Source organism: Asterias rubens, chromosome 16 (assembly GCF_902459465.1).
Source record: "Asterias rubens chromosome 16, eAstRub1.3, whole genome shotgun sequence".
Lineage (NCBI taxonomy): Eukaryota > Metazoa > Echinodermata > Asteroidea > Forcipulatida > Asteriidae > Asterias > Asterias rubens.
This window is the reverse complement of record NC_047077.1, coordinates 3,505,568-3,526,409: the sequence shown is the minus strand read 5'-3', so window position 1 is coordinate 3,526,409 and position 20,842 is coordinate 3,505,568. Positions and strand designations below refer to the sequence as shown.

The 20,842-nt window shown below is 40.5% G+C and overlaps 1 protein-coding gene across 6 annotated transcripts in view; it reads left to right on the top strand.

Moving 5' to 3' along the window:
* The window catches only part of LOC117300624 (dyslexia-associated protein KIAA0319-like protein), a 52,079-nt gene that overhangs the window by 14,754 nt on the left and 16,483 nt on the right, over positions 1-20,842 (top strand). For 5 of the 6 annotated variants that reach the window (XM_033784300.1, XM_033784301.1, XM_033784298.1 and 2 more), the window contains 16 exons: positions 1,589-1,816; positions 4,927-5,184; positions 5,800-6,066; positions 7,737-7,942; positions 8,528-8,708; positions 9,292-9,424; positions 11,552-11,616; positions 12,224-12,378; positions 13,424-13,547; positions 14,283-14,415; positions 15,143-15,291; positions 16,115-16,266; positions 17,232-17,370; positions 18,355-18,425; positions 18,887-18,975; positions 20,189-20,331. In XM_033784300.1, the coding sequence (XP_033640191.1) occupies positions 1,589-1,816; positions 4,927-5,184; positions 5,800-6,066; positions 7,737-7,942; positions 8,528-8,708; positions 9,292-9,424; positions 11,552-11,616; positions 12,224-12,378; positions 13,424-13,547; positions 14,283-14,415; positions 15,143-15,291; positions 16,115-16,266; positions 17,232-17,370; positions 18,355-18,425; positions 18,887-18,975; positions 20,189-20,331 (2,493 nt within the window). The remainder of the gene's footprint in view (positions 1-1,588; positions 1,817-4,926; positions 5,185-5,799; positions 6,067-7,736; positions 7,943-8,527; positions 8,709-9,291; positions 9,425-11,551; positions 11,617-12,223; positions 12,379-13,423; positions 13,548-14,282; positions 14,416-15,142; positions 15,292-16,114; positions 16,267-17,231; positions 17,371-18,354; positions 18,426-18,886; positions 18,976-20,188; positions 20,332-20,842) is intronic. The other variant, XM_033784302.1, reaches the window with a different exon arrangement.

The following is a 20,842-nucleotide window of genomic DNA, read 5'->3' as shown; positions in this document are numbered from 1 at the left end:
TCCCCTACTTCCTTTAAAGTAACGGGAGAACATTGCACCTTGACCACTTGTTGTGTCCAACCTTCCCCTCCCATCCATGTAACCAAATTACTCAGTTGAAATACATAGTGACTTTGGCTGCTTTGCATGAGTAGAAACAATAAGGGAGTATTAGTTTATAGCATCATCGCATTCTCGCTTACACAGCTAGTGCAGAAATTAAGGGCTTGCAAGTAAGCAGAGAAGGGGATCGTAATCACAGATTTCACCGGTAAGCAAAGCTATGAAATGAGCCATTTGAAAGTTAGATTTGAATAATGTCTGGTACAATGACTTGCTTAGTCACAATGTACTGCTTACATTTGAATTGCTCAGACTATAGAGACAGTTGCTGTGTCAATGGGTTCGGAGCAAGCTTTTGCATAGCAACCTCCAGATGAGCAAACCCTGGTACCATTGTGTCATACACAACCATACAGAACTGTGTATGAGCGTTCATCGTCTCTTGCGTAATAGATCGATCCATTAAGCTCCGCCCCATTGCGTATTGACAAATTACAACGCAAGGAAGATCCGACAAATAAAGTTCGACCTGCGTCGTGGGCGGACCCTAATGGATCGGTCTATTACGCAAAAGCTTGTTCCTAACCATGTGACATAGCAACTGTCTCGATAGACTGAGGAATTCAAACCGAAGTGGTAACTTGTGATCAAGCACGTCATTGATCAGACAATATTCAAATCTTACACGCTAATTGCATATAGGGCCCAGTACCTGCTCCAGGTATTAAGACCGGTGAGAACGGTTAAATCAAATAGTAACATTCTAAAAGATGTTTTCATGTTGCTACCACAACTTCCTTTAGGAAGGGTGTTTATGAACTTGTAGTCACTGGACATCCATGGGTTTTCTATATGCCAGATTGAGACTCAATTCAAAGCATGGGAGGGAGGGAAGGCAAAGCGACACGACTAAACAGGTTGAATGGTTTTGAATTGACTTGTCAACAATTGTCAACATTCTTGTAGTAGAACACAGAATGGTTTCGTTTCATTTGAGTTGATCCCATGGCATGTGAATTTGTTCATTGCTGATACATGCAACCTTGTGGCGTGTCATGACCTAGCAGTAAAGAGCACCGGATTCAAGCTCTGGTGTTTCTGATCAGCAGAATGGGGATCGAATCCCGGTCGTGACAGTGTCCTTTTAAACGCAAGACACTTGCATGGAACACTAGTTTGAAAATGTTGACAGTTTTTAATGAGTGCTGGGCCCATTTTCATAGAGCTGCTTAAGCACAAAAAGTAGCTAAGCATAACAAAAATTATGCTTACCAGAAAAACTACCATGTCACAAGTACAATTTATGACTGGTACTCTGCTCATATCTTCTCAGCAGACAATTGTTGGGAAATATTTTCTGCTTAAACAGCTCTATGAAAGTGGGCCCTGACCAGCTTAACCCTGCTTATCTTGACATGAATACGCTTACATTTGGTTTCATGTTTCCACGTCATAACCATTTCCTTTTTGTATTCTGGTTGTTTTTTTGCTTGCATGCCACCCACCCCCCCCCCTCCCCTCTCCTCATTCCACCCAATCCTCCTAGGCCAATTGGATACCACAAGCAACCGTTTCCATGGTAATCAAGACCCAAGCGATCCTGAGGATCAGAAATCCTGGACGGAAAATTTAAGGTTCTGTAAATCCGACGGGGAGTGCAAGAAATTGGAGTACTGCTTTGGACTGCTAATTTACTCGGAGGGTGTTTGTCAATGTGAAGAGGGGTACCAATGGTCACAGGAGCTAGACGTGTGTCAGAAAGAGTACCTTGAAGGTTAATCAATGTCTATATTATGTGTTCAAAGGAAAGGTACCATGTTGCAGAATGTTTGGAGAGAATGGTTCGGTTCAAAACAATAAAAGAAACAAATTCAAAGTCTAATTTAAAAATGCAAAAGAAAACCCAATACAATCGATCTCTGGCTGTGCTTCGTGGTCATAATGGGTTGATGTGGCTGGCAGCCAAAGCCACCCTTGCATGCCTGCTTCTCGAACACGTTGTAGCCTCGTCCTTTGCAATTCAGCGAGTAAGGATGATTAGCCTCTCGACTTATTATTATTATCATGGACAATGGCTGCCTTCTAATGGTTTTTCACCGCATGATCAAAACCTTGGCAATCCATAAGCTCTCATGATATTATTCAATCTACACATTAGGTCCATAATATTAATGATAATAATAATTTATTGCATTTCTTGTGCGCCATCACCATCTTAGGATGTTCGAAGCTGCCAATTACACCTAAATTCCATAAAATTACAGCAAATTTTAGTTTAAACTTCAAACTTACATACAACAATTCTCAGTGTTGTACGTTCCCTTTTAACACTTAAAAGAAAACTAGAAAGCCAGTTTGTGTGTTTGTGTGAAATGAACAAAAGTTCAGTCGTGATGATGTCATGTTTCTGTGTGATGAGTGTTTTTTCAAATGGAGAATGAATGTACCACATACATACAAAGTATTTATTATTTGTTTCTTTATTCGGAGCAACAAAAACAAACATGTGAAACAACGCGTACATGTAGGACATTGCAATCACAATACAGAATTCAATAAATAATATCAAATTGAGAAGACAATAAGGCAAGGAAAAAAGAGCAAAACCATAACAGAAGTATAAACAATACATGAACACATTTAAAGGGAAGGTACACGTTTGGTAATTACTCAAAACAAATATTAACTAAAAAACTGACTTGGTAACGAGCATTGGAGAGCTGTTGATAGTATAAAATATTGTGGGAAACGATTCCCTCTGAAGCTACAAAGTTTTTTAAAAAGAGGTAATTTCTCACTAAAATAATAAAAGACTTCTAGCTAGAAGTCTTTGATTCCTTTCTGAAAGCACACAAATTCGTCCAACAAGGGGGTGTCTCTTTCATCATTTTGTCGCAACTTTGACGACCAATTGAGCTCAAATTTTCACTGGCTTGTTATTCGATGCTGACGATGAGATACACCAAGTGAGAAGACTGGTCTTCAATAACCAAACGTGTACAGTGCCTTTAAATCAAACTGGTAATGAGAAAATAGTGATTGAAGAGTTAGACTACAAAAAATCTTTCAATAAAGTTCACATTGTGCAGAGTCATGACAATTTGTAAAGAAAATTGAATATTTAGTAGATAGAAATTTGCATTGGGGATAAAGAATATTAATTTTGGTTTTACAGATGGGTGTTTGACTGTATATTCAGTACCTTCCCAAGACAACACTGAGAAACACACATCACACAAACAGGGAAGACTCAGGCCCCCCAAAAAAAAAAAAAAAAAAGGCAAGAGAAAATCTGTAAAAAAAACCTTTCTTACATGTATGAGATATACATCCTAGTTCAAACTGATTTGGTGAGAGCCGTATGCTAACTCAATTGCATAATCACTGAAGCCAAATCGGCCACGCTTTGAACAACTGTGCAATTAGTCATCAAACTGCTGTGCTCTGATAAGCAAAATGCAATGCAGATGTTGTCACGTAATCCATGTCTATGAAGATTGGACTTCTGTTATCAATTACATAACAATTTTTTAAAAAATGGATCCGAGTGATTCGTTTGTTTGAATTTTATTACATGTACATGTGCAGTGGTTTGAAACACGTCTGTACAATCTGCAGCTCTGTGTACAATGACCTTTAGTTTATCACGTCTCATTTAGGCATTCAGGCCTGGGATTATATGCAAGCCACAGAGGCCATGGGTGGCCCCTGGTCTAATTTGCCTTGGTGCCCTTCAAAAGTTTCCCATTGACTTTGAGATTTTCCAATGGAAGTGCCCTTTGCAAAATGAAAATGCCCTTGCCTTTTCAACTTGTTCAAAAATGAAATTCCAGGCCTGCCCATTTGTTTGTAATAGACCTTTATCATGGTGCAGCCATCTTGATTTTTCTCCCATTCAAATAAAGGTAATCAAACTGGAAGAAGAAAAAGTCTGGTTCCTTTTTTGTTTATACAATGAGTACTAGCATATATTACTGCTATTGGAAACAAGGTACATGACCAAGATGGTGGCAGCATGATAATGGTCTATGGAAACGATTATAAAGGTTAGCGTTAATACAGAACTCAGTCTTGACCTTGATTCACGTTGCTTACAGATACAGTATCAAATATACATTTGTAAATACTTATATTTGATTATTGGGTTGTTTAAAACAACAGAACCCCTGTGCAGGGCAGTCATGCTGCACCTTAGTCTCGTGGGGTCTCGCTCCCCCTGCCCATACCTTATAAATGTCAACACCATGGATAATACAACCAGACGTTATGCACACACGAAGACTAGACTCTGAACAACAACAAAAAAACGACCGGCGGTTACATGTAGCATCAAGACAATGCCAGTAGTATCCTCCATTAATCCCCTTGATTAATGTTGATTCATATACTTAGAAAGATGGAACACCATTGATGTATGTCAAGCTACATGTACAGTTTATATCTAGTAACCAAGAGGTAAACTCAATGGTCCTGCACTGTCTATTCATGAAATAGTTGCTTGGTGAGACGAGACACCAGACTGATATCAAGAGTCATTTGACCTATGACCCTAATGAATACATGATGAGCAGTCATTTGACCTTTGACCCTTATGAGTACAAATGGTGATGAATTGCTTTTTTCCCTGCATGGCTGAGTTGTTTTTGTTTTTGTTTTCAATAGGCAATAAATGACCAGTGTTTTCTGCATGAGCATGCTTTTCAATTTTGCATTTTTGCATAAGTAATTGTTACACATTCCCAGTTGATTTTCTTTCCAATCTGTTTTGTTGTTGTTGTTGTGGTTGTTGTGGTTATTGTTTTGGTTGTTGTTTTGGATAACTTTCTTCCTGTATCAATTTATTTGTAACTTCTGAATCTTGATTCCGATCATGCCTCCATCCAGGGGATACCATCAACCCGACCACCAATCTCTCACCTCAATCCATGGAACACATCCCTGTCACACCCCCTGACATATCCACGACATATCAGACAACCCCCGGCACAACCTCCTCCAATGGGACAGATAGCCCCAAACAAAGCACTGCAATTACAGCTGATGTTGGGGGGATTGCTGGGGTAGAGGTTGCGGGGTCACACCCTGGGGATGAGTTAGTCCTGCCAGACAAGAAGAACACAGAAGACACGATGGGGCACCAAGGTACACTGTCATACCACGGTATCAAATTGTAAAGGCTTATTGGTCAAGAACCAATCGCGTGATGTGATACAAAGATGCTTGTTATACCTCGGTAACAAATTGTGAAGTTTGATTGGTCGAGAACCAATCACGTGCCGTGCAACAAATACGCATGTACCACGGCTGTTGTCACGGCGGTTAACATGAGTGATGTTAACCGGTGTACATCAACTTGATCAGTCCCACCGTTGGTCAATTACCAGCGCTTAGTACGAAACGGCCGCGGGTTCGAGAATGGTTTCTTATTTGAACAACTGTTCGTCTGCTTATTAAACTATGCATACTCCGTAGTTATAATGTTTGAAGATGACAACATAACTTCGAGAAGAGGAATAATCATGTTACCAAGGTATAACAAAACAATTGTTGCACGCTGTGATTTGGGGTCCATGGATTTTGTACCCCGTCACCCTGTGCAACAATTGTATATTGTTACATGGCTAAGGATGTGCGCTACGCATGACACACAGCGCAGAGGGTAACATGAGCCATGAAATTGGGCCCAGGTGAAGTGTACACATCATTGTCAATGAATACACATAACCGTTTTTTGACTCTGGTGTTTGCTTTATCTAGAGAATAAAACGGAACCAAACAATACCACAGAGAGGGTCGATCTTCCAAAGACTGAATCCTCACCATCTCCACGACCAGAAACCCTGACCCATAGTGATATGAATACAACACAGAGTGACACACAGGGTAATACAGACAGTGATAAAGGGTTGGATACTCTAACAGAGAAGGATCTCCCAACAGTCAAACTGACTACAACTCCAAAGGTGACTCAGGCTGTAACTGAGGCTGTGACGACCCCTAAGCCACTAACAACAATACCACCAGGTAGGAAATGATCTTCTTTTAAACAGAAGGTATAATACGTTTGGTAATAAGGGAATAAAAGATTTCTCAAGCAGTCGTTTAAAACCAGTATTGTTGTGGCCGTGCGATTCGGCTTGGGCCTTTATCGCATGGCCACGACTCCGCAAGGTTTTATACAACCTTTTAAGAACCCGTCACCACTCTTTTATTCCTATTCATAAATGCCCTTTTGTTCCAAAGTGAAAAAATAGAACAGTTTAGACAATCTGTGGCAATCTGCTTCACAGCAAATTTTGAAGTACATTTTTCGTTGGATGATTATGTTTGGTGGACGTTGGGTTGTGTGTATGCGCGAGTAAAAATAGATTACGCGCTAGTACTCAAAGCTATATATTGCGTTCTGCTAATTATATTGGTGTACATGAGCTACACCCCAACACTTGAAGCAAGCCGGTCTTTAAACAGGTCCAACTGTGTCTTTATCAGCAATTCATAAATACCCCAGACAGTTTCTCTACTCCTATTGGTGGAGAGTGTGGGGGTGTTTAAACCTTTGATAATGACCAGCTGGAGCTGTTTACAACAAGCTGGCTTGCGAGTCGGGCGCGCAAGATTATCACGCGGAACACAATTCATAGCTATAGTATCAGCGCGTAATCTTAGCGCGCGCGTAATCTAAGCACGCGCGCGTACACACAACCCACGCGCAGCGAACAGATTTTGGAAAAGAATTTTTCAAACCTCGAATTTTCAATGTGTCTTTAACTGTATTTTTTTTAATTTTTAACAAAAGGGTTATTCATAAAAACCCTTTTATGAATGGGAATAAAAGAGAAGTGACTCGTACTTAAACGTCCGTTTAAAACCTTGAAGGGTGGTTGCCTTGCGATAAAATATCACACGGCCGCCGACCCTGCCGGCTTTAAACGGCCGTTGAAAAACTCGTCGCTACCCCTTTATTCCCTTATTAAAAACACCCCAGGTGACGTGCTCTTCACCAATAGGAATAGCGAAACTATCTGGGGTGTTTATGAATCACTCTTAAAAATGAATGACAATAAAAACTTTTGGTTATTAGAAGACTGTACAGCAGCTCTCAATAATATAAAGCATCTTGAGGTTTTGTGCTCCAAAATTAGAGTCCGAGAACACCTCTCAGATTGTGTACTCCTATTAGGGTTTATTCTTTTAACGTCTACATTTATATTGGGTTACAATGTAAATCAATTGAACGGTTAAAAAAACCTAAGGTATACAGCAATCCTTCACCAATCTTGAACTCTTGGTGGCAGCAGACACTGCGGTGGTACAAGGAAAATTTCCATACAAGTTGACCAGCATTCTTTTTTACAAGTGATTTGCAAAGTAGAAGTCCAATAACCAATGACTGATCAGATGATCGCCGTGTGTCCCAACCCTTAAACCTGTTGCAAGGCAGTGCAGTAGAACCTCGGCACCACCGCAGTGTCTGCTAAAGACAGTGTCTGCGGCAGTTAAAGGTTGTACAGTTTCTGACTGGCAACCTGAACACAGATATTGACAAAATAGGGAGGCCACCAACATGGGGCAAGATAGCTCGGTTGGCAGCGCCAGTACGTTAATTCGGAGGTTGTTGGTTCGAATCACACTCTAGTAAAAAATTTCTTTGTTCAACTAAAATAAAAACAACTTTTTTTTCTTTTCTCTTCCAGTGACCAAACTGACTGTTTCTGCTGGTGAGGAGAAAACCCTGCAGCTTCCTGATGAGGATCATGTGACTCTGTTTGCCTACGTGGTTCCAGAGACCCAGCCCAGTGGTAATGACTACAGATATGAATGGCAGGTTATAGAGGATCCTGACGGTGGAAAGAAAGGGGAGATGAACGGGGAACACTCCAAACAGCTACAACTTGCAGGGGTAAGAACATTCCTCAGCAGGATTCTCAGTTTATGTTTTAGTTTTAGTTCAGTTTTATTAGACTTATAACACTGGCATAAAAACATACAAAGCGATACATAAAGATACATAGAAGCAAAATAGTTAAACATACCAAGCCAGTGAGTGGCAAGGAGGAACAGGTGACCAGCACCTCTACAAGGCTGTCCTGCCACAAATGGGATTTGCCTAATGGGATTTGCCTAATGTTACTGTCCGATTTCAGCTTTCTTTCATAAAATAAATAGGTAAATAAATAAGACATAAATGAAATGCATAACTGAAATTCTATTTAATTAATAGGTGGAAATTTGCATCGGGAATAACTTGTCTTAGTCCCCGATGTAAATTTCCTTTGATTAACTCGTGATAACGTGATAACGTGATAACGGTACCTGCTGCTAAAATATAGGGTTAGGCAATAACCAATACTCAAAGAGATACCGCAAACCTCTCTTAATTATAATTCCACCATGCAAAGTTTAAAATCCTACTTAATATAAACCATACTACTTAATATAAAAAGCGATTATTATTAAAATGATACCTTGATATTTTTAATGGCAGTTGTCAGCTGGAGTGTTTAGGTTCAAAGTTGAAGTGCAAGGTGATGGTTCCTATGGTTCTGCTACAGTGAATGTTACTGTCCTTCCACCACCACGGCTTAACCAGCCACCTAAGGCCGTCATCAATCCTACAAGTCAAGATGTCTTCCTACCTAACCCTGGTACATTTCTCGATGGTGCAGGTACGTTCTTATAAGGAGAATGGATGAGAAAGTGTAGATTCGTGAATAGAATGTACCAGCCAAAGGCGAGTACGTTGCAGTCACGAATCTACACTTTAGAGTCTATTCTCTGACTTTCTAAAAACTTTGTCTGTTGTCAAATTACGTTTAGTCATATTTCTGTTTTGCACAATTTATTTATTAATAATAATAATAATAAAGACTTGTAATGGGCACATATTCACCATGCTGGGTGTTCAAGACGCAGTAAAAAAATGAAAGAAAACAGACACAACAAAATTAGTCCTTGAAAAGCTGACAAGATCTAAGATTAAGTGGTAGAGAGTTCCAGATGCGTGGCGCAGCTGAAGTAAAATACCTGTCACCCCATGAATGTCAAGACTTGGGTTCAATGAGAAGAAGAATGGAACTTGATCAAAGATTCCCTGATAACGTGTTAACTTGAGGTAGATCTGAGATATAGTTGGGAGCCTTGCTGTTAAGTTCTTTTTTGGAGAGTTAGATTGTTGTCCATCTTCATCAATCTGTTTCTTGTCTACTATTTGAATTGCTGTCCTTTATGTTCATATATTGACCCACACAGATAGCACTGATGACGATAAGATAATGAGTTATCATTGGGAGGAAGTTGAAGGTCCAGTCAGGGAGCAGAAGATTACTGGAGATACCCAGACATTGAAACTGACTGACCTTGTACCAGGCTCCTATGTCATCAGGTCAGTAATAGTTGTGGATTACACCGGAATCAATATGACACAAAACCCAACTTTTTAGTCATTTTCTTAAGGTCTCAATCTCCTGCAGGGGTTACAAGTGAAATAAAATGAATTTCAGAATGTCATATTCTTGAAAAGGTTGAATTTTAACACCCGTTTTAGACAGGCGCTCCAGAGTCGCGCTGAACCAAATTCTGAATTAACTTCATGAAAAGATTGACATTTGAAACAGTTAGGAGTGAGTGGACGCGCTAGAAGTGGAAAGATCGACTATTGCAGTAATTCAGTTTGACTCTAGAGCGCCTTGTTTCAGACGTCAATCTTGTCATGAGCCGAGCCAATGCTAAGCCTATGTTATTCAGTTCGCCTGTCTTAAGGTAAAATTTATTTGGGTCGACCTAGAGTCGCTTCTAATCTTTTTGGTTCGGAGCAATGCTGACGCGATATGGTTGGTTAAGTCCCAATCTCATGCAGGAGTTTTTGTTGTTCCGGATGGTTTTCAGAATCACATTTGAAATGAAATGAATTTCAGAATGTCGTTGTAACGAGGTAATTTGGGAGACCCATTACGAGCAAAACATTGTTTAAAACCCTTCTTCAACGAGAACAATTCAAAAACCAACAAAGGAAAAACCTGTACAGCTGGTAAAGTCGATATTTGTGGCTTTTTTTAAGACATACAATAGAGGTGTTAAGTGGACGCTACCGCTAGCAACACTAATCCGAAATCGGGAGTCACGAGTCAGCAAGCAAGGTTGTTAATTCCAAACTCCGGACAATGGTGGGATTAGGAGGTTTGCATGGTTCAAACATTGGAGAAATCTTAAGAAAAGATACTGATCCACTGAGTTTATAAGCGCATTATAAATTTTCAGAAGAAAAAAAACACCCGCAACTTACAATCAAAACTAGTTGCGTGATCAATATTATTGAATGCAAAAGCAAGATTTTACCTGGTATCCCACATTGGCAATGAACCATCTAACATGACAGTGTTTACCAATGAAAATCAAGATTCTATTTTTTGTTGCTGCGACGAGTGTATTGCACATGCACACACATGCACAGAACATCTTCCCTGGTATCTCGCGTTAGCAATGAACCTTCTATTATTACACTAGTGGTTACCAATGAAAATCCAGCTTTTATTTTATTTACTGAAAATTTTCACAGCGTGTGCAGTATGCATTGCAGCAGTAAGATTTCCCCTGGTGTCTCGCAGCAGCAATGAACCATCCAGCGTTAAACAGGTGGTTACCAATGAAAACCAAGACTCTTTTTATAGACCTTATGCACATGACGTCATTTCAGTACGGCACCCCCGCATTGAGGTCAAAAGGAGGTTGTTCATTGGCCAATCTATGTGCGTTTCGATTATTTCGTCACCGTTTGACCTCAAAGATGGCGGCTGGATGACGTCAATGCATAAGGTCTATTGCATTGGCAATAAACTGCCGGCGACCAAAGTTTTGTAAGAGAAACTTCCCAAAAACATGAACGCAAGTTAAAATTTTACACTTTTTATCAATCTTGTAAAATATAAATTGATTTTAAAATTGAATTTAAAACTAAACCAACTTAGTTAAAACAGTTTTATAGTCCCCGCGTTGTGCTTGTTTGTGCAGTACATCGCACATACTACTCTATGCACATAGTAGTACATGTATAGTCAATTGCAGCTCTGCCATGCATCTGTGTGTACACACGTGCGGCCATTATGTCATGTACATGTATATGCAAGTACACGTGTTGTGTGCATGCACAATGATGACGTATGTATCTATATTTAGCGCGCTGCGTTTAAGACGAGATTCGGATAATACGAGGAAAATGGGCCAGTCCGGCAGACCTTGTTATAACGGGAGTCGACTGTACATACACCATTTAGAGAACTACAAACATTTCACATGGAAATTTTTATTATCAAGAGTATCACATTGATATGGAAAGGTTTGCGGTAACACCATGTAATGACTATCTCTAAATGAGTTGAGGTGGTTCTGAAAAGAACCGTTGAGTTCATCTTGACATTTCGATCAGTATGCTCTAATCGTCTTTTGGAGAAAGCAATATCACATTGATCAAATTATGCTGTGTTTTATCCCTGTTTAACCTTTTGTTTTGTAGTTTAACAGTTACTGATTCTGATGGTGCAACAGACTCTGCACTGGCCAATGTGACCGTCAAAGAAGGCAAGTAGCATAATGAGATTCTACAATATTGTTGTGTCAGTGTATAGACCGTTCCATTTTAGCCCTCACGCACAAGTGCTGTACGCTGCTGTTGGCTGCACTGCCATTCCTGGGTCGCGGCAGTGTGATGTTTTGTACACAAATACATGGAAAAATCGTTGTTGTATTTTTTACTGTTATGTTCGTTGGGTGCCTTTCTCAACGGTTAACACAATTTCCATGAAAGGAAAGCATAACAATGTATGGAGCACTGACCATAAATATTTACTACTATTAAACAAATGGTGTGTTCGATAAGCTTCCCTGGGTCAACCCCGCGGTGCTCACTCGGGTGAGCCCCTTACAAGAGCTATTCGAACGATCACACTCGCACTCTCGTGGTGACGGCGTGCACCTCATGTCACCCCCAAGTGACCCACTCCACAAGCAGGGCACTGGGGGCTGACCCGGGCGAGCCCCGTCGAAGCTATTCGAACGTACCGGGGCAGACCCAGGGAAGCTGAACGAACGCACCCAAAAATTTAACCCTGAAAACTGAGCAGACAAACGGTGAGTTAAGTGTGATAGACGCTTTGATATTGATTTGTTTGTGTAATCTGTACACTAGAGACTGACAATCCTCCTGTTGCTAAAGCTGGTAAGGATGTGATCATCAAGCTACCAGTCAACTCCGCTATTCTCTATGGTAACAGTAGCTTTGATGATCACCCTGATGTGACTTATGTGTGGTCCAAAGAAAGAGGCCCTGCAGCCGACATGTCGGTAAGATTCTTATTTACGTTGTTTTAGAGTCTAAAGCCCGGTTCATACGTCATGCGAAAGGGCGTTTTTTCTTCCATTTCTCTCATAAGTTTCAACGACCAACTGAGTTCAAATTTTCACAGGTTTGTTATTTTTTGCATATGTTGAGATGCACAAAGTTAGAAGACTGGTCTTTGACAATTACCAATAGTGTCTAGTGTCTCTCAATATTCGCATGCGAATGCGAAGCGAGTTTAACGTGAATTTGACAAGCGATATTCGCAAATGAGATGGGCAGAGTTGAACTGCTGCAAATTATTCGTTGCGAATTTGTGACGTCAACATTTGCTTCGCATTCACATACGTTCAAGTATGAACCTGGCTTTACCCTTTGTGTGCTACGGGTGCAAATTTGTGCCCTCACTTCTGTGCGCGCATATTTGCGCCCAATACCACTTGCTATTTTTTTGCTTACAATCGCGCTTTCTTTTGACCCCTGACAGCCATCGGGGTACTTTAGTACACTTTGATACATAATAGCCATGTTACGAACGAATACCCTACAATTTTTCTTGTAAAAATCCTGTAATTTCTGAATTTTTGCGTGACTGTTAACACTGTAAAACAAGGCAGTAACAATGGATTCATCAGCAACATTAGCATTCCGGACGATTTATATGGATTTTCGCTCCAATAAAGCCAGAACAAAATGATTTGGTGGCAGCTTGTTTCGTTTTGCCTAAATTGGCTTGTGGATAATGTATGTAAGGTATGGGAGATTACAAAAGAGATATACACATGGTCCCACTGCAGCGATAACGAGAACGATAACGACAATGACGCAAAGAGAAGGCATTCTATTGGTTGAATTCGCTCCGCACAGAGTTTACCCACGCTTATTCAACCAATCGAGGGCGTGTATTGATAACGTCTCGTTCTCGTTGTCGGAGGGCCTGTGTGCCCGGGCCATTATCGCTAACCTCTCTTAGTTGTACTTCCACCATGCAAATTTTTCAAATCCTACTTATGTAAGGTTGATATACATTATATTGTTTTGATTGTTCAGGGTTCTTCTTCAGCCATACTGCATCTGGATAATCTTGAAGAAGGGACCTATGTCTTCAGACTAACCCTCAAAGACTCCAAGGACCAAACAGACTTGGATGAGGCTACAGTCATAGTCAAACCAGGTAAGTCTTATAACAGGCAGCGACTATGGTCACAGTAAATGCAGAAAGAAATTACCCAGGAATTTAATACATACACACATATAAGGCATTTATAAAGCGCCACCTCATCAAGAACGCAGCGCTTAGAGCGGGTATAAATAATTTTTGATGCACTTCTTGAGTTTGCATAAAGAGTATGGTTCTTCGATTGAGATGGTGAGTGCATTCCAGGTATGGGAAGCAAAATGAGAAAAGGTGCAAGTTGATGCAGACTTGAGAAGCTTGAGTTTACTTCGTTGTTACTTAGTAGCCACACCTTGCCTTCAAAGAAGAGGTTGTGTAGATGGAAACTACAAAAAACTACGCTAGCTGTGTGAGCAAAGAATGTTGAGTACACACGGCGAGAGCAAAAATTGCTAACCCGTGAAATACGCTTGACCTAAACGGGAAGTTCCCTGCTTCCGTCAGGGCCGATTCTCTGTTTACAGTAAGCAAAGCCATGAAATGGGCCCTGGTGAACATGTATTTGCTGTCACCTAGCGTGTTAAAGTCTTCCAATTTATTACACATAATTCAACATGATTTAACTACCCCTTTAAAAGGCACTTAACAACTAGACTTGGTTTAAGAACGAATGAACTGATTGATCAGGAAGTCATTAGTAACATACAGGCAAATCATCAATTGAAATTTTCCATTCTATTTCCACAATTTGTTACTCTGTTTTCCTGAAGTATTTTGCTTGTTTGTTTGCAGAGAATAATTTGCCTCCTACAGCAGATGCTGGGCCAGATAAGGAACTGTCATTACCAGACGATTCCACCACACTGGATGCCTCAGATAGCAAAGATGATCTAGGCATCACTACATATCACTGGCAGAAAGTTAGGTAAGAGAACATGATACACTTAATAATAATAAGAAACTCTTATATTGCGCATTTCAGACTACCCGTCTCAATCCGCTTTACATGAGTGCTGTGGTCATTGGGTCCAAAACAAACTGTTAATCTTTCTCAGCTCCCTAGGGAGTATACAATCTATTATGGGCAACCACACATTCCAATACAAACCTCTACCCATTTATACCCCTGGGTGGAGAGAAGCAATTATAATAAAGTATCTTGCTCAAGGAACTCGAGTGCCACGACCGGAATTCGAACCCACACAACTTAACCACCAACCTATGACTTAACCACCAGAACTTGAATTCGTCCTACATGTAACCACTCGGCCATGACACCCTTAAATCATTCTGTGACGTCACTTTATAGATTTTTTTAAGGTCAATTTTGATGCCCTCAGGTAAATTTTCTCCTTTTGTAAAGAATGTTTTATTAATCTTTTATTTGTCGTGATTTGTAAGTCTTTTAAAATTGTAAAGTCGTAATACAATTCGGTCGTTTGACCGCAAATTTTTGAATGTTTTGAAACAAACCATAAACCATAAATTAAGTACACTTGTCTGAGACAAGTTTTATTTGGTCAACCTAGAGTCGCTCCTAATCTATTTGCTTTGGCGCCACTCTGGCGCACCTCTCTGAAACGAGTGTTGTTGGTAAGGGATGAAGGTTGGACCTTTTGAATAATCCTTTACACTTTGATGTATCTCTGCAGTGGGCCTAATGAGCCAGAGATTACGGATGCTGATCAAGTTGTGGCTACTGTGTCTGGACTAATGGCAGGTCACTACCTCTTTAAGCTGACTGTTGGTGACAAACATGGTGCTACAGACAGTGATACTGTAGATGTTATTGTCAAGAAAGGTGGGTAGTCAATATAACCTAAATGAAGAATTATCAGTGTGCTTTCCTTCCTAGCTAGCCGGCCTACCTCAGAGCACATTGTGCCGTTTGCAAGAAGTGCAAAATGTTGCAGCGCGGTTACTCACTTGTTTCACAGATAAAGCGCGCCTTGTAAGTCTGTGTTGTTATTATTATTATTATTAGTTATTAGTATTGTGCCTTTCTTCCAAGCTAGCCTAAAGCTTTATATCCGGCGCCTACAGAATGTGCGACAAAAAGTCCAACCTCAAGATGTTCCAACATATAGTAAAATAAAACAGTCAAGTATTTCAGTATGGATGAGTCGCAAGTAGTTTCTTGAAGTGTCCAAGTGTAGTTGCATGGCGAAGTTGTAATGGTAATGAGTTGCACACATTTGGAGCTAGCAGCATTTGTGGCGTGTCATGGCCGAGCGGTTAAGAGCACCGGAATCAAGCTCTGGTGTTTGATCGGCAGAGTGTGGGTTCCAAACTCGGTCGTGACACTTGCTACGTAAAATTGGGGAGGTAGTGCTTTCTGCTCTACCGGCCAGGCTTCGGACTGATGATACCCAAGCATACATCCGTATATGGACTGTAAAGGGGTAACCCCGTTTCAGCCCTATAAGAGTAGGTGGCAAAGGCCTCTGGAAAAAAAAAATTGTAGCCCACACCTTTAAGTGGCCTTCAGGCCTTGTGTGTCTGACCATTTGCATAAAAAAGATTTAAAAAAAAGCAGCAGCCTAAACCGATGTTGTGCCTTCCTTCTAGCTCACACCAGTTTTGTACTTTCCTTTTGAGTGATTTGTTTATTTTGATTATAACAGAGATAAACATTGCACCTGTTGCCCACGCTGGACCTGATATTAGCATCCAGCTTCCTAATGATGTAGTTGAATTAGATGGATCAGAATCTACAGATGATAAAGGAATAGTGTCTTATGAATGGAAGAGAAACCCCAAGAGCCCTGCTGCAGGGGTATGTAAATAACCCAACCAACTCTTATTTCTATTATTTATCTTAATGAAACTGACAATGAGCAAGTTTGAGTGCATACCGTGATTAACTAAGGTTGACCATTTTGACTCAAACCCAGGCTGGTCGACCATAAGTTGACTACGGTGGTTGACCAATAGGAGACTTTCCAACGCTAGGTGGCAGCAGACATACCGGGTAAATTTCCATTGTTTACGTAGTTCTGAACATGCGCATAATTCTGAGAACAATGGATTTACCCGGTAAGTCTGCTGCCCTCTATCGTCCCAGAAAGTCTCCCATTGGAACCAGCCTCGAGCCCATGGTTTCTTCACTGGTCCCAATAGACTGTTCCATGCTAACATGTGTGAAGGGCAGAGGGGAACCAGTGACACTATAGCAAAAACAAGGAAGGCAATTGAGTGTTGAATACTGTGGTTGACCTAGGCTTCTACGAGTCGTTCGAGTGAGTGCGTCACTGCGCATGTACGATGCTGGTCAGTAGTCGATTCAATGTGTGCACTCTAACTTTAGAGTCGTTCGAGTGAGTGCGTCACTGCGCATGTACGATGCTGGTCAGTAGTTGATTCAATGTGTGCACTCTAACTTTAGAGTCGTTCGAGTGAGTGCGTCACTGCGCATGAACGATGCTGGTCAGTAGTCGATTCAATGTGTGCACTCTAACTTTAGAGTCGTTCGAGTGAGTGCGTCACTGCGCATGAACGATGCTGGTCAGTAGTCGATTAAATGTGTGCACTCTAACTTTCTCAAGGTCTCATAACAAACTCAGTCAAAATCTTGTTTGGAAGTTTGACAATTGAACATAATTACCACGCCCACTATTTTACCTTTTTTCAACAGTTTTCATAAGTTCCTTTTGAAAAACAAACTGTAAAGTTCTTATAGTTCGCATATATGGTATACCACTATTGTCATATTGAATCTGTTTGATGTTGTTTGTATCTCAGTCTGCTATAGGAAACACAGCTCATGAGGCTGTATTGAAGCTAAGGAGTTTGGTAGCTGGTACATATTACTTCACTCTCAATGTAACTGATGCTAAAGGAGCTTCTAATACTGATACAGTGGTAGTCACTGTAGCAAAAGGTAGGTCTCCTCCATATCTTGCAAAATCTCATTCACTTTGCAGCCCTGGAAATAACCCACAACACCCACAGCAATTGCTGTGGTGCCCTGCGCTTTTGCTGTGGTGCCCTTTGCAAAGTTCCGAAGCAAATTTAAAATTTCCTCATAGATGTGGCCCTTAGCAGAGGCAAATTGCTGTGCGTCTTCAAGAGTGAAGTCAAGACCTGGCGTTGTAAATTTCTGACATGTGAATGCCTTTTAAAAGGGTGGGACAATAATTGTTATACCATGTTGTGAAGTTTTATTGGACGGGAACCAATCACATGATTGGGTTACAAAGATGCATGTTACATTGCTACATAGCGCTGAGGGTAACATGAGTTTTGTTAACCGGTGTACATTACTTAGAGCGTTCCCAACGCTGGTCGATTTCCGGCACTTTGTATGAAACAGCCGCAGGTTTGAGGGATGAGTGAAGCATTGTTTTTTATTTGAACAACTGTTCATCTGCTTATTAAACTCTATGCATACTCAGTCGTAATAATGTAATAAGATGGCAGCAGACAAGAGGAATACAGTACATGGCTAAGGATGCGCCCATCTATTGATTAGGTCACAATGTACTTAAAGGCACTGGACACCTTTGGTAATTGTCAAAGACCAGTCGTCTCACTTAGTGTATCTCAACATATGCACAGAATAACAAACCTGTGAAAATGTGAACTCATTTGGTCGTCAAAGTAGCTAGATAATAATGGAAGAAAAAACACCCTTGTCGCACAAAGTTGTGTGCTTTTAAATGCTTGACGTGAGGTCTCAAAATCAATTCAAATTCAAAGTTACTTCTTTCTCAAAAACTACATTACTTCAGGGGCAGCCGTTTCTCACAATGTTTTTTACTATCAACAGTTCTTCATTGCTCGTTACCAAGTCAGTTTTGTATGCTAACAATTATCTTGAGTAGGTATTAAGCCTTATTATTTCAAACATGTTATTTATCCACAGATCCACACAAGCTGAATTTAGTTGAGATCACATTTGATGTGGAAGTATCCAAGTTCACTCAACAAGATAAGGTAAGAAAAGATTGCAACTGGAAAGGAAATCATTCCTTTTATCATTGTGGCGTGTCATGGCCGAGCGGTTAAGAGCACCGGATTCAAACTCGGGTGTTTCTGTTTAGCAGAGAGTGGGTTAGAGTCCCAGTCGTGACACTTGTGTCCTTAAGCAAGACACTTAACCATGATGCTTCGTCCTTCGGATTGGACATAAAGCCGTTGGTCTCGTGTGTTGTGTAATGCACGTAAAAGAACCCAGTACACTTATCAAAAAGAGAAGGGGTTCGCCCTGGTGTTCCTGGTTTGATTGGCAGCATATTGCGCCACAGCACCTTGTAAAATTTTACATAATGTAAAATGAGTAGTTCTCATTATTCAAAAGTAGTCCCACATACCTTGCAGGAAAATATACTGCATGTTACAGCTCATTGAGCTATTATTATTATTATTGTTTAATTCTGATCTACTGATTTGTGCAGGTGGACATGGTGCGATCATTGGCCGTCTTATTGTCTATCCGTGATGAAGATGTTAATATTCAAGAAGTTTTCCACACTCCAAATGAACAGTAAGTTTTACAAAAAGTCCAGCCTCAAGTTGTTCCAATGTGTAGTCATTTATAAGGTATTTTGGTGTAAATGAATCTTTTGATTGTCGAAGTGTAGTTGCATGGCAAAGATGTGATGGTAATGAGTTGCATAGATTTGGAGCATTAGCAGAAAATGCTTGTGAACCAGCTCTAGAGATGGTGGGAGATTCGGCCAAGAGGGTCTCTGAGGAAGAGCGTAGGGAAAGAGCTACTCCAGTAGCTTCTTCCCTCGTACTGCATCTCTTTGGAACTCCTTGCCTGGTGCATGTTTCCCTTCATCCTATGATCTGCCATATTTTGAAAGGAATATCAATTCCTACCTTGTAGCCCTTTACTTAGAGTGGCTTTTATCCTTGTTTTGGGCGAACTTGCATAAAAAAATAATAAAAAGTGGGACATAGCATGTCAGATGTATGATGGTGACTGGTGAGCAAGGGATTTGAAGACATCTCGACAGTTTGAAGTCAATTCTGTTTGTGATAGGCAGCCAGTGCAATTTCTGAAGTAGTGGTGAAATGTTGTAATGACGACCGGTCTTAAAGATGAGTCTGACTGCGATATTCTGAACTTTCTGGAGACGATTTGTATTTTTCTTTGTGATTCCTTTCAAAAGCAAGTTGCAGAGTCTTATGTAGAGTGTCACAGCCGAGTGGTTAAGAGCATCGAATTCAAGTTCTGGTGCTAATTCACCGGAGTGTGGGTTCGAATCCCGGTCGTGACACTTGTGTCCTTGAGCAAGATACTTTACTATAATTGCTTCTCTCCACCCAGGGGTATAAATGGGTACCTGCGAGGGTAGAGGTTGATATTGTGAATGAAAAGCTTTCGGAGCGCCACGGCAGCTCGGGGCTGTATACTCTCTAATGGGAGCTGAGAAAGATTAAAGGAATGCTTATTGGCCCAATGACCAGGGGACTAATGTAAAGCGCATTGATACGGTTTATTATGAAATGCGCTATATAAGAATTTGTTATTATTATTATTATTATTATTATTATTATTATTATGTATTTATATAGAAAAATCACCATGATGAAATCATACAACTGTTTCATGATTTATATTTATTTCTGTGTACAGATTGCAAGGTCAAATCATACAACTATTTCATGATTTGCATTTATTTCTGTGTACAGATTGCAAGGTGAAATCAAACAACCGTTTCATGATTTGTATTTCTTTCTGTGTGCAGATTGCAAGTTGTCTTCTATGCCACTAATGCGACGTCCCACTCAGCAATACCAGGCCCCACTGTGGTCAAAATATTAACCAAGAAGAAACTTTCCAGCGAGACTGACCTCCTCAAGTTTAGGGTTCTAGAAGTAGACACCATGAGTGAGTACTAGTCATAATAGACCAATCCATTCAGCCCCCTCCCATTATCATCATTTAGCGGTCGCAACCAAGATTCCATTCACAACGTCACGCCATAGGTGTTTATCCATCATCATGTTTGGAAGGTCCACAATTTAAGACTCCGTTTCTCTACCGATCATGTCAGTGTAGTTGAGTGGTTAGGTCCTCTCTAGGGCACGGCAGTTTCAAATATAACAATAATAGTAATAATGTTAAGGAAAATTTATATTGCGCATGTATCCACCTAAAAAGTTGCTGAAAGCGCATGAAAAAAAGAAAACAGAAACAAATCAACAGAGGGGATAGGGAACATGGGGAAAACAAAAGAAATAAACTACTGAAAAGCTGTTTGAAACAAATGAAATTTCAACTTGTCTTTAAAAGTGTCCACGGTGCCACTATCCCGAATGTGTTTTTGCAACTGATTCCATAGGAATGGTCCAGCATGCGTAAAGGACCTGTCCCCACAGTTAGTGCGTGTTTTGGGCAC